The sequence below is a fragment of the Pollicipes pollicipes genome, unplaced genomic scaffold, assembly GCF_011947565.3.
Source record: "Pollicipes pollicipes isolate AB1234 unplaced genomic scaffold, Ppol_2.1 Scaffold_6686;HRSCAF=7923_pilon_pilon_pilon, whole genome shotgun sequence".
NCBI lineage: Eukaryota > Metazoa > Arthropoda > Thecostraca > Pollicipedomorpha > Pollicipedidae > Pollicipes > Pollicipes pollicipes.
Window position 1 is genome coordinate 16399952 of NW_023596921.1, and position 12763 is coordinate 16412714.

The 12763-nt window shown below is 54.2% G+C and overlaps 1 protein-coding gene across 1 annotated transcript; it reads left to right on the forward strand.

Moving 5' to 3' along the window:
* The first annotated feature begins 4969 nt into the window (after positions 1 to 4969).
* LOC119108502 (cyclin-dependent kinase inhibitor 1B) lies at positions 4970 to 9885 on the forward strand. The gene is made up of 2 exons (XM_037232075.1): positions 4970 to 5390; positions 8317 to 9885. Exons 1-2 carry the CDS (start codon positions 5030 to 5032, stop codon positions 8436 to 8438), a joined length of 483 nt encoding a protein of 160 aa, XP_037087970.1. The 5' UTR covers positions 4970 to 5029; the 3' UTR covers positions 8439 to 9885.
* Positions 9886 to 12763: the final 2878 nt, after the last annotated feature.

Consider the following 12763-nt stretch of genomic DNA (forward strand, 5'->3'; position numbering starts at 1 on the left):
AACCCGAAAAAAACCGAGAGATCTGTGAGCAGCGAGGTATGATAAAATCAGATCAACAAGCATACATGCAACAAGGGATTTCTGGCGGACTGTCATGAGTCAGAAGATTTCGTAAAAAAATACAATGACACATCATGAAGACAAGTAGACATGACCTAATCTTGGCCTCCCACTTAGCACACATTTACAACATGTGCAGAAAACCGACCAGTCCGATAGGTCAGATTAGCTTGCGGCATGTAACGTGCTGATATTGCATTTATATATATATTCATACATATATATAAACACCTCCTCAAAAATGACAAGAAGCCTGACATTGCTTTTCTATTACATATTGACATATTGACAACCTGCCACGTTTTGTCTATACACGGACCTAGGCATGTTGTCATTTTTGACATTTGATATTTTGATTTTAATGAAAATTTATGCACCATACGCTCCTTCGAAATGACGCACACGGAGATCATAGTCACGTCAGTGCTCAGCAAATCATAGCTGGGTGTGGTGTCTTTTTTGACCTTCTATTAAGTTTTCTGTTTTATAAAAATCGGCTCATTCGCAGGTACCCACCTAACCGACATAAAATAGAACGTGCTGTTCAATGAGAGCAGGCAAAATCATTGCTTACTGGCTTACTATGCCAATATTGTATAGAATGGGACATGTCGATGGCGCAACGAACATCTGCTAAGCGCGCGGTGCTCGGCCCTCTTGCCAGATCGGTCACGTCGGCAGTGCAGTTTTTACTGACGGCGACATGGCACGGGGCCCTGGATGGTGCAGGCCCGGGGCCGGTCTGGCCGGGCCCGGGCGGCGGTCTGCGCTGGCACCCGACCCCTGGCTCGCTCCGTCCGCTTCCGGACCGCCCTGGGAACCCAAGGGTTAACCACCGGCGGCGTGGTTTAAATTTCGCGGCCGGAAAGATGCCACTCGAGGGGCTGCCGGTGCGTGGCGCACGGGATTTAAATACAAAAAAGCGAGTGGCTGCGCGAGACGGCGCCACCGCACGCTCCCACGACGCCGCGCCGAGCAGGGCATGAAAACGCTGCGTAACCGGCGCCTTTATGTGGGCGCGGCGCAAACGGCCGGCCCTCGTCGACGCCGCGCGTCCGTCGTGATTTGACAAAATATTGGAACAAGAAAACTCGTGTCACATGTAAATAGGGACTTCGTGGCTGTGTGCTGGCCTGTCGACACAAAAAGAAGGCTGTTTGGTCCTGTCGTCTGTCACAATACGAGCCTAAGACAACGAGTCGGCTTGAAGGAAACGGCTTTTTGCTGATAAAGGAAACACAGCCTTGTGCCATTTCATGGCATAAAGTCACCGGTCAGCGGCTTCTTGCGTCGGCCTGGCGGCGGGCCCGCGGATTGGCTCGTACTGGCGCTGGCCTCGTGCCAGTTTTCTCCGGACGTGGTGTGATGATTATTTTTGCCGTGGTGGTGCCACCACATGCCGAGCGTGTGACGCAAACTCTGCAATGCATCGGAACCGGAAACATTGGCGGGTGGCGTCGGCCGCATCGGCGCCCCCATCCTTCGTCTCACGTGAGCAAGGCATTCCGCGCGTCTGGCGCGGCTCAGGCAATTACCTCCGCGTCTGGAATCTTCCGGAATTCAGCCAGGTAAACCAGACGGCGGGCACGCTGTGATTAAAGTCGCATTATCCGCTCGCAGCTCGTGATTTAGCTCTGGCAACGCCGGCGCTATCTGTCTGACCCGCGGATCTCCTATTAGTCGCCCGTTTTTTGCGACACCCGATGGTTCCCCGAGCGTGCCCTGTGTCACACTCGGCGCTCGGTGCTGCCACGCAGCGTCGCCGGCGGCGCTGGCGCTCGCTCCCCACCTCTGTCGCCGGTCTCTTGCGATCATAAGCGCCCCCAACCTCCATGGAAATGATGATCTGGTGCCCCTTATCCCTCCCTGCATAGCTGGCAGCTGTGTGACGAATGCCATCGGCATCGCTCATCGACGGCTTAATGGCCGCGTTGACAAAGTCGGCTCTGCTGACGGCATTGATGGGCGCTCACTTTAGTATGCCCCGGCAGAGCGCCCCGTTGGCAAGTGTTCAGGCTTTTGCAGCTCATAGGAAGGAGCCACGTGAGCGTGATGCTTGATAGGTCTGTCATTATGTCTGCATCAACAGCGTCACAAAAATGGCCATCCACTAGCTGACCGATTGACAAGGTCTATTATTTATATTTTTATAACAGCAGAGAAGATATGGGCTTGATCAACGCTATCTAAGTTATATATATATATATATATATATATATATATATATATATATATATATGTGTGTGTGTGTGTGTGTGTGTGTGTGTGTGGTGTATGTGGTGTGTTGTGTGGGTGTGGTGTGTGTGTGGTGTGTGTGTGTGGGGTGTGTGTGTGTGTGTGTGGGTGTGTGTGTGTGTGGTGGTGTGTGTGTGTGTGTGGGTGTGTGTGGTGTGTGTGTGTGTGTGTGTTGTGTGGTGTGTGGTGGTGTGTGTGTGTGGGTGTGGTGTGTGTGTGTGGTGTGTGTGGTGTGTGTGTGTGTGTGGTGTTGTGGTGTGTGTGTGTGTGTTGTGTGTGTGTGGTGTGTGTGTGGTGTGTGTGTGTGGTGTGTGTGTGGTGTGTGTGTGTGTGTGTGTGGTGTGTGTGAATCGATGTGTGTGTAGGTATTGCCATCAGGACATTACATATACAACCAGGAGCAAAGCAAGATTTAACCCTTGCCCTGATCCACCGTGTTCCATAACGCAGACGTACAGGGGGGGGGGGGGGGGGCTACTGGCGACGCTACAGGAGGTGGATTTCGGCGTATCGCCACAGCGGACTGGCCTGTCTAAACGGATGCGTTAGAGAAATGAGAACATCGTGAATTGTTGTTTTTCTTCCCATAACTGTCATGGGAAAGTGTATAAAGCAAGAAAATTCGCACAACCCTTGCTGGGGGATTCGACCTTTTCCCTTCTCAAGATTTCTAGAACGACTTCCTAATGGTGCGGCAGAGAAATACAAAACTTTGTATAACTGTAGAGCTGTAGGCAATGGAACAGCCGATCTTTTGATGCTGAAATTCTCTTAAGATAACTGAACTGTAGCAGCTGACAGCTAGGCTATGCTTGTTAGCGAAAACAATTCTCAGTAAATATTCTAAGGTGATGCAACAATGGAATGCTGGAGTAAATCATGCAACCTTAGCCTCAAAACTGTTCGTTAATCAATGCGGCAGCTGAAATTATAAATGCGACCAATTTTCTTAACATTAGGTCGGGTATCAAGCTCAGAACGAAACATTTTTTAATGAAACACTGGCCTTACTGGGCAGTTTATGGCGTTCATTTTCTATTGCTGATCGCAAGAACGTAAACATATTTCTTAGGTGACTTCATGAAGGTTGGAAGAGTTCACTGACCCAAAATGACCTCAATCAACCCTTTGACTTGAGAGATCTACCGTAAGTATGGTGGAATTCTGGACGCTGTTTTTGAATAGCAATATTATAGCAATCTCGAAAAATTTAATGGTTTGAACTTCTAAAGATCAGATAGATGACTAGCCTGTGACCAAGCATAAGCTTTTGTTTTGCAAAGGTATCTAGGTTGTCGCTTGTTTGTGTAAGAATGTCTCATGGCACCCTGGACACTGATCTCGGATTTGACATGGATTGACTCTGGTTGACCCGAAGGTTATGGTCCATAGTCCTAAGAATTTGATTTAAATTCCAAGTGAGTTCCAATATAATATACCAACTCTGTGAATGCAGTGCACCTGGCTTCCTTACATCCTGATATATCTTGGGCCAAGTTGACCTCCTCCCCCGCATACAAGAGCGTCGTATTCAGCAAACCTCCCGGACGCATGCTAATTGTTTGTTAGCTTGCATGTACCGCTTCTTCAAAGAATTCCATGAATTGGTCTGGACGTAGGTATTTGCACCCACGGCGTCAGCAAAGTTTTTATAAGTACATTCTATTTCTATCAACCCCAATCTCTTTAAACTTTAAAATTGGCTACATCTCTAGTCATCGCAAGCTATCCATGTGAGTGACTGAACCAGCTTTTAGCAGGTTCAGTTACTATAAACTATTCACACCCACGTGTCACTTAAAGTTCCATGAACATGCCGTTTGTTCTTTCTTCGATTATTCCAACACTCTCCTAGGTCAAGCTGCATCGAGCTTCGAAGGTTTTTTTCGCTACATTGGTCCGTGTTAAAAAAAACTGGGCTAACAAAGCTGTTGTCACTGACAGATGTGTGTCACTTTCCTGCCAGTTGGCATGAGCAGCTGATAATTTCAGTAGGCCATTTGCAATACCTAGTTAAAGTTCATCCTCGGGGATGCCATGCGTCGCAAGACTCGATCACTGAAACACAACTAAAACGGACGTTGAGACCACTAGTGATTTTGTTCTAGTGACTCCGTAGCAGGTGTCCTGTTCTCCTGCTCTCCTTCCCAGTAAGTCTTGCCCGGGGCCCCGGTACCCAGGTACAATATCAGCGCTGAGGGGCTGAAAGGCGTGGTGGCGCCGGGGGCGCAGTACCCAAGCACAGCAGCAAAGCCGAGTGGCTGAGAGGCGTGGTGGCGCCGGGGCCGCAGCACCCTGGTACAGCAGCAACGCCGAGGGGCTGAGAGGCATGGTGACGCGCGAGGGGGTCAGTCACCGTTACCAGTCCAACGAAACGTCCCCTCTGCATCGTGGGTGTTATAGGGCAGGCGAGAAGCAGTGGTACCGCTCGGCCGGCGAGCCTGAGCCCCACCCTCCTTTGGCTTGGCGCCGTCCGTACCAGTCCGGAGCAAAACATTTTTTTATTTGTATTACACATAAATCGGCCAGTTGGGGCGGGTCGACGGCGACCAATCGCGTGCCCGGGCGCGCCGCCCACGTGACTGGGTGGCGAATGCTGATTGGTCGGCGAGCGGCGGCGGCGGCGGTCGGCCCCAAACCGTCAGCGGCGGCCGAGCAAGCCAGTCGGTAGCCGTCAGCCGGCCGTGGTGGGTGCTGGTCGGTCCTCTCCCGTCCCGCGCCGCGCCGGACCACCATGTTGATAATGGAAGACCAAGGTGCGCCAGATCTGCGCCGGTTTTATCTGGGCCACGCGCAGGTGCGCAGCGCCGCCGGCTCTCCATGTCGCTGCCTGTTCGGGCCGGCAGACACGGAGGCCACGCGCCGCTTCGTACAGGGCGAGATGAAGGATATCTACGAGCGTCAGAAGAAAAAGTGGAACTTCGATTTCGAACTAGAGCGGCCGGTGCCAGGCGGCAGGTACCAGTGGGAGCGCGTGGGCGGTGCGCCGCCCGAGCAGTCGCGCACGGAGGCCGGCTTCGGCGCGACCGAGCCGGCGGCGACGCCGGCAGAGCCCGCCGCCCAGCCTGCGTCTCTCCACCAGCGTCAGATCACAGGTGAGCGCCCAGCCCCACTTTCCGCCCGGCCTGCACTTTAAACCCGCCCGCAAAAACTCGCGGCCGGCCCGGGAGCGTTGACCGGCGCCGGGCCGGCCCGCCCCGACCCAGCCGGCACGGCCTGGCGGAAGGTGTTAGCCGGCGGCGACACGTGAAGCGTGCAGAGCGTGCTCGTGCGCGTTACGTTGCTGGCCGCGGCATAGTGCTGGGTGGGGGAGGCAGTTCAAAGCCCAGGACATTAAAACGGTGATTAGGATGTTTGTTTGCGGACATTACCTCTGATTGCGCACTTTCTGGTCCAGCTCTGCCGCAGCAGCTGCCATCCGCTTTGTTGTTGTCACGTTTGCCTTGAAAAGTCGGAAGCTCTTCTCCTGTTTTGTTCAGGGGCGTTTTTGTGTAAGTCGTAGCTAGATATGATTTGCGCCACAGTGTCCTAAAAATCCGGATGTCTTGTGACTTGCCATGGAACAGAAAAGCCGCTGCGCAAACCATTTGTTTTACTCTTGCTGAATTTCATTTATTACGCAATGATTCGACATTGGTGATCCACCGTTTTAGGGCGCATGGATTGGACGTACATGGACATATGCACTACTAATGTCGTTTAGAGTATCTATAGTCGTTACCAGTCGCGCCATGTGAGTCATTCCCCGGCCCAACGACAGGCGATCAAAGGTTTCAACAGTACTAAAAACGCTGTTGAGATAATACTTATATTTTTTTCCTTTTAAGCGCAATGCTCGCTGTGCGAACCGCGGTGTCGCCTACTTATCTTCCTGTCGGCCAAGAAAGAAATGGTGAAACCAAAAAAGGAATGGTTTCAAGAATTTCCTATGATTTATGCCAAAGGAAAAGTCAGTGCGGCAGAACTCCCCTACCTGCCTTATGTACACAATACTTCCAAGGTATGTTGATATTATTTATTCTAGGCATCCATATTGAACAAACAAATCTTTCAATGTCTTTCTTGCATGGATCAAGACACCATGAAACCATGCGCGATTTGGCTTGCCTTTCATTTCACGGGACAACTTCAATCCAACTAGCGAAAATTGTTTTGAAGTAATCAACTGGCCCACAAAGCTAGGCCAAAAAAGGTCGGCAGCAGCTCTCGGATTGGGCAAATACTGTCCAAAACCAAAGGTGAGGAGGTTTGTGAAAAATTTTAACGGAAGCAATCGGACAGGGTTTCACAGGAAATTCCCGTTAACTTGAAAACCTAACTCCATTGTATTCAATTTACTATGCAATTTGAACAAAACCAGGTTCCACACATTTAACAGCGTATGATACCAATATAAACAGTGTAAGATCAGGGTAGGCTACGCCATGGTTTTTGACATGTAAGGAGATTTTTAGATATGCACACTTAATGTATCAAACATTCATTGGAAGGCGCTGTGATTTGAAACAGCTCTAGGTTTGTGGCATTCGCATTTCCTAACTGGCAAAGCATGCAAATGTGTCAATGGCATATATGAACCAGCCTGAATCCTGCCCCAAAAGCAGCGCTCTTTGGCTTCATTTGTGGCACCGCCTGCCAAGCAAGTACACTCCAAAAGCGAGAATATCACTGGACTCCAAACGCTTTGCTTTCATGTGCTGGATTTATCCTCAACAGTGGCAAAACCCAATCCCGCAATGAACTTTTGCTCAGGTGCTGTCCCAACAGAATATGATGAAATCTGGCCAATTTCCGTACCTTCAAATCCGCATTCGAATCTGCCCACATTCACCAGCTCCTCGCAATCTCCCTGGCAAAACACATACTGGGACACGAACGTAGATGGTTGACAATGCCCAGTGCTGTAATGGCGCATTTTGAGGCAACCCGCGCCGTCCTGACAAGAATAAGATGATACACAGAGATTCTAATGACGTCCTCTTTTTTAAATCACCATTTGTGCAACATGCCATTTTTGCCCATAACAAATATATTGTAAGTTGTGCTTATGAATGGAATTACTTATCTGACTCCCTACAAATCAAGGCCAATGTCGAAACTAAGCTTGACGGCCACATGACATATGGTGAGTTTACGCCTCAAGTGAGCGGTCAATTTTTACGCTGAGGAGGCAGCGCTGTAAAGACGAAGAGCATATAAAAAATGACCTAAGAAGATCCTTAAAAATGGGAGAGTGGTGTGTCCACAAAATGCCCACAAATTGTCTCCCCCTATGGCAGTGGGAAAAAACCTAGACCACTAAAACTTGTTTCCCTCTTTCAGTGCTGTAATGCGCCCAATTCCGTTTTAATGAACATTTCGTGAAAGAATATGTTACTTAAAAACAGACATTAAACTGGCACATAGCACATATGCCACTACTCCACCAGTCTGTTCTTGCGGAAGTGCATGAATTTATGCTTCTACGTGACTGTCGTCTGGTTCTGGAGCGGTCTTATTTTCTTGGCGTGGGTGATCCCCTATCGCGGTCCAGTTCATGCTGTGCCTACAGGACGTGTTCCTGCCTCCTACTTCAGAGTGTGCGCGGGCTGGTCCGATCGCCGTTTCAGTCACAGGGCAGTGGGCGGCACCATGGCCGGAAAATTGAAATAGTGCGTACTTGGCCAGCGTTAACGGCGAGCGGTAATGCCGCGCTCTTTTGTATCGCTCTGTTATTTTCACCCGCTCGCGCAGCTCTATCCATCTCACTAACAACACTCTGAAATGTAATGAGCCCCTATAAATAATCAGAATGGCATCGACAACAACCGTTTTCATTAAAGTCCGTAATAACTGCTGTACGCGGAAGAATGCACGCAAACACCCGTTTTTCGGGCGCGTGCTGTCTGGCTCCGTGCCGCCATGCCTCGCCTGTATGCTGTGTGGAAGGACACTGCGGCTCCACCCTCCTGCCGTCCCCCCCCCCCCCCCCCCTGCCCTGGCCTCGTTCAGGCTGAGACTGACCCCGTTCTCCCGCCGCAGACCTGGTGAGGACGAGGAAGCGGACGGCCGAGACGGCCAAGAGCGCAGCCGCCCCGGACGCCGCGCCGCCGGCGAAACGGTCGGCAAGCTCCGAGGACGAGCAGCCGTCCGCGCCGCTGTGATACATGTATAGACAGACCGGCCGCCCGGACGGAGAGTGCGCCTGTGCGTCTGCCGAGAGTGCGTGAGTGTCCACACTGCCAGGAGGGGACGCGCGTGTGCGTGCCGGGCGGCGTGCGCGACGGGCGAGGTCAGCGGCCTGACCTGACCTGACCCGCCGGCTGGAACGGCCTGGTGCCACCGGGAAGACAGGAGGCGCCAGACGGGAAGCCTCCACTTGGCAACAGTGCTCATCGGCCAGCGACGCTCGCCGGCGGTCACCAGCCGTCGCCGAGTCCCATCAACGGTCATCACTTGGGTCTCACCACCAGTTACCAGCCGTCGCGGGCTCTCTCACCCGCCGTCGGCCGCCGGCGCCGGGCGGCGTTACCAGTCGGCCTGGTGCCCTGCTGTTTGGCGGATGGACGGTGGTGACGCGGCCCGGGGTGACCTGATGTCGCGGTGCTGCCGTTCGTCGCTGGCGCACGCCAGTGGAGCGTCACCCTCGGAGCCGTTGCGCCGCGCCCCGCCGGCACCGCTGACCAAGGCGCCCTGCCGGCACCAATGACCGAGACGCCTCACCGGCACCGCTGACCAAGGCGCCCTGCCGGCACCGCTGACCAAGGCGCCCTGCCGGCACCGCTGACCAAGGCGCCCTGCCGGCACTGCTGACCGAGGCGCCCTGCCGGCACCGCTGACCGAGGCGCCCTGCCGGCACCGCTGACCAAGGCGCCCTGCCGGCACCGCTGACCAAGGCGCCCTGCCGGCACCGCTGACCAAGGCGCCCTGCCGGCACCGCTGACCAAGGCGCCCTGCCGGCGTCAGCTCCCGTGTACCGCATTAGCTGCCGCCTCTGGCACGGCGGTGTGTTTTGTACCATACCGTTTCGAAAAAATAGCCGAATCTAGGGTGTATTCTGTTTACAGAAGAAAGCACGGTAAATAGCTTTAAATGCCTTTTGGTTATCCCCTGCGGGATGTCTAATTCTTCGGACTTTGACGTCGGTCGCTTCAGTGCTCTGAAGGCGGCCGTAACCCATGTTTAGTGGTGCTGTCCGTGTGTAGCCTTCTTTGTTCCCCGCCGGACTATGTCTGTCTGCGGCTGCCCGGTCGACAAGGTAAATAGCTATAGCCGAGGCTTTGTTACTTTTTGTAGTCGGAGGGTGGATGGCGTGGTTTGTTTTGTTGTGCGACTTCCTGGGTTATGACTCCTGGTGCATCCAAAGAGTAGCTGCACAGTGCGACAGGGGTCCCGCCATCGTGGTGGGAATTGAGACACCGAGCCAGTTTCGAGAGGGCCCTCGGAGCATTCTAGTCCGGTGATCTCATTAGGCAGTGTGCAACCTATTTATGATATAGTTCACTTATCCGATTTCTGCTAAATTATGTACATATCGTATTCGTGTATTCCATTGATTGTGCACGGTCTTGGTATCATGTATGTCCTAGTAATATATATGACTATATCCCAGCTGAGGCGTGTTCGCCGCAAAACCGCGAGGCTGAGTTGCTGATCCTCGCATGATTGCACCGCACGAATGTCGGAAACAGCAAATGGAGGCAAGGAGATGGCGGGGCTCTCAGCTGGGGGACCTTCTTCCTCACGACCGTTAACAGAGGAGACCCGTGGGGGTGGGGCCTAGCTCCCGATCGTGCGCCTTATCGGCTGTCTCCGCGGGCAGTGTGGTAGGCTTCGAAGGCTAAATAATTTTCATGAGGGTTTGGATTTCAGCCGGAAATTTAATATCGTTCCTGTCTCAGCCGAAGCATAAAGAGAAAACAACACACAAACTTAGACGTGGAATGCGTTGCTAAGCCTTTTCCTTCGACACCGAGATCGAACACTATTTTGAAAGATGTGCATAACCAAGACAGCTCGCGAATTCTTATCCGTGGAACAAATTATCAGTTACGAACCGGTTAGCCACCTGTCTGGGTCGATGTCGTATCCTTGCTGTCGCACGTACAGGCCCATATCGACACCAAGCATGGGTGGGATCTTTGAGAAGGTTAGGCGGGGGGGGGAGGGGGCGGGGGAGGGACTACAAACAAGATTTGTCACGTCAGGTCTTTCCCGCTCCCACTACCCCCTTTTCCGCTAGTTCTGGTCAGCTCCCGCCGAGTTAAAAAGCAGCCACGCTTTCTTCGAACTCGCAGTTGGTCGGTGCTACTTCGCAGCACGATCCCACGCCATGGCACGCCATAACTGCCATGGCAGCCTTACGCGCAACGTCCCGGTCAATCGCGTATTACTTTGAATTTAAATGGCGCTGCCCACGTCGCGCCGGCGGCTGACCCTTCGCGCGCCGCCACAGGACTTTAAACGTCGCGCGGGAGCGTAAAAAAGCGCGCGCCGCTAGCCCGCTGGGACGGCGCGCCGCGCTATTCGTGGAATGGTGTTCAGTATCCGCCGATAAGACGGCATACCGCGCCCCGACGGCGGTGGTATGTCGCTGTCGCAGGCAACCCTCGCAGGTGACCACCTGTGCGCCCGAGATACCTAATCATTTGAATAATGGCGCGACCACAAAGGCGGCGGCACCAACTGATTTAGTCGGCCGATTCATGCGATCTTTTCGAGTGAAAGGGAGACTGTGACCCGCAGAGCGGCCGGTGGGCCATGATCACCGGCGGAGTCTCGGCAGGGGGGGGGGGGGGGGAGGGCGGTGAGCATCCGCGCAGCGCACAAGGGAGGCTCTGGTGGGTCTTCCCCCTCCCCCTTCCCCCTCCTCGCGCCTGGACCGCGTAGCCCAGGTGCTGAATCGAGCCGTGAATGGTCTGACATCTGACTTGACGGCGAGTTGAAAATGATAGAGTGCGGCAGCGGCGGTGTATGTGTATCGCGGTTGGGAGCGGCGCTGATTAATCTGCTGATTATGCGTGGACGACAGGGGTGGAGGCACCACTCGTAGACCCTCCCGTTCCTTTCTCAAAGCTGAGTGGTACGTGTGGTGGGGCTGCACCGGACGTGAGAAACCGGAGGGGGTTTCGGGTGACCGACGCAGACCCTATCAATGGCTCTTGATGCAAAACGTCCTCACCCACGTACCAGCAATGCAAGGACAAAGACGACAAGGACATTGCCCGCCATCCACAGCTGAACAGTGAGTTTAAATTTATGCCTGCTTTTAACATTCTTCACACCATGCCAACAAACTGGACAACCCAAGGCTTGCACGCCCGACCCCCGGCAGGGTACGACGCGGCCTGCGTCTTCACCCTCACGCAGGGCATGACCGCCGGCCGCCGGCCTCCGTCCAGCCGGCCAGTCTGCTAATGACGGCTACGTGACGGTCACGTGACGGTCACGTGACGTCGCTTGCACCCGGTCGGAGACGGCGCGCAGCTGCCGGCCGACGCATCGATCGATTTTTTGTAGCGGAGCGCGTGCTCACGCTTGTCCAAATGTCCGGCTCGCGTGCCGACGGCACAGCACGCTCAGGGCTCCCGGGACCGGCCGCGGCGCCGGCCAGCACAGCGCCCAGCTCGCAGACGCAGCTGCGGCGCCGGCCCAGCACAGCGTCCAGCTCGCTGACGCAGCTGCGGCGCCGGCCCAGCACAGCATCCAGCTCGCACACGCGGCTGCGGCGCCGGTCCAGCACAGCGTGCAGCTCGCAGACGCAGCTGCGGCGCCGGCCCAGCACATCACCCAGCTCCCAGACGCAGCTGCGGCGCCGGCCCAGCATAGCGCCCAGCTCGCAGACGCAGCTGCCGTCGGCGCTGGCGAGCAGCGCCGCTGCCGCAGCGCTCTGGTCGGCCTCTGTTGCGCAGTCCGCCCGCACGGAGCTCACATCCTGGTGTGAATGAACGGACATGCCTGGCTTCCAGTCAAGGCCGGACTTCTGTCGGGGAGTTTATTGGGCAGGATGCATTTCAAAACCACACACACAGCGAGACACATCATTACGGGCAGCTGCACGCCACCCATGAGTACAGGCTTGCACTGCGTCAGCTTTGAATATGAATACATCTCACTCCTCGTCGCAGCCATGCTGACTTTTGCAAGAGCAGAACCGCCTTTTGATAAAACCACAATGACGGGCGGCACATAGTTATCTAGCTCTGTTGATTTTGTACCGTCGCCTTGGCCTGCCATTGGGCTCCACATGGCTGCTCTCGGGGGGCCGAGAGGAGTCAAGTCTCCGAGTTCTTTGTTCTCCGGCAGTGGCAACGCTCGGACAGCGCGTCAGGCCGCTCACACCTTACGCCCGAACCATAACCACTGTCATCCGTGTTTTGGTACCGTCAAACTGTCAGCCGCCGCCTTCGGGCAACGACCAAATTGACCACTCCACCTTAAAATTAGCCCTCCTCCCACCTTAAATGTCCAAATTACACCCGTGTCCACC

Bases quoted from the DNA above. Each gene is read 5' to 3' on its own strand.
- LOC119108502 (XM_037232075.1), top strand. From the start codon at position 5,030: ATGTTGATAATGGAAGACCAAGGTGCGCCAGATCTGCGCCGGTTTTAT. The intron at 5,391-8,316 runs GTGAGCGCCCAG...CTCCCGCCGCAG, and splicing joins CCACCAGCGTCAGATCACAG to ACCTGGTGAGGACGAGGAAG.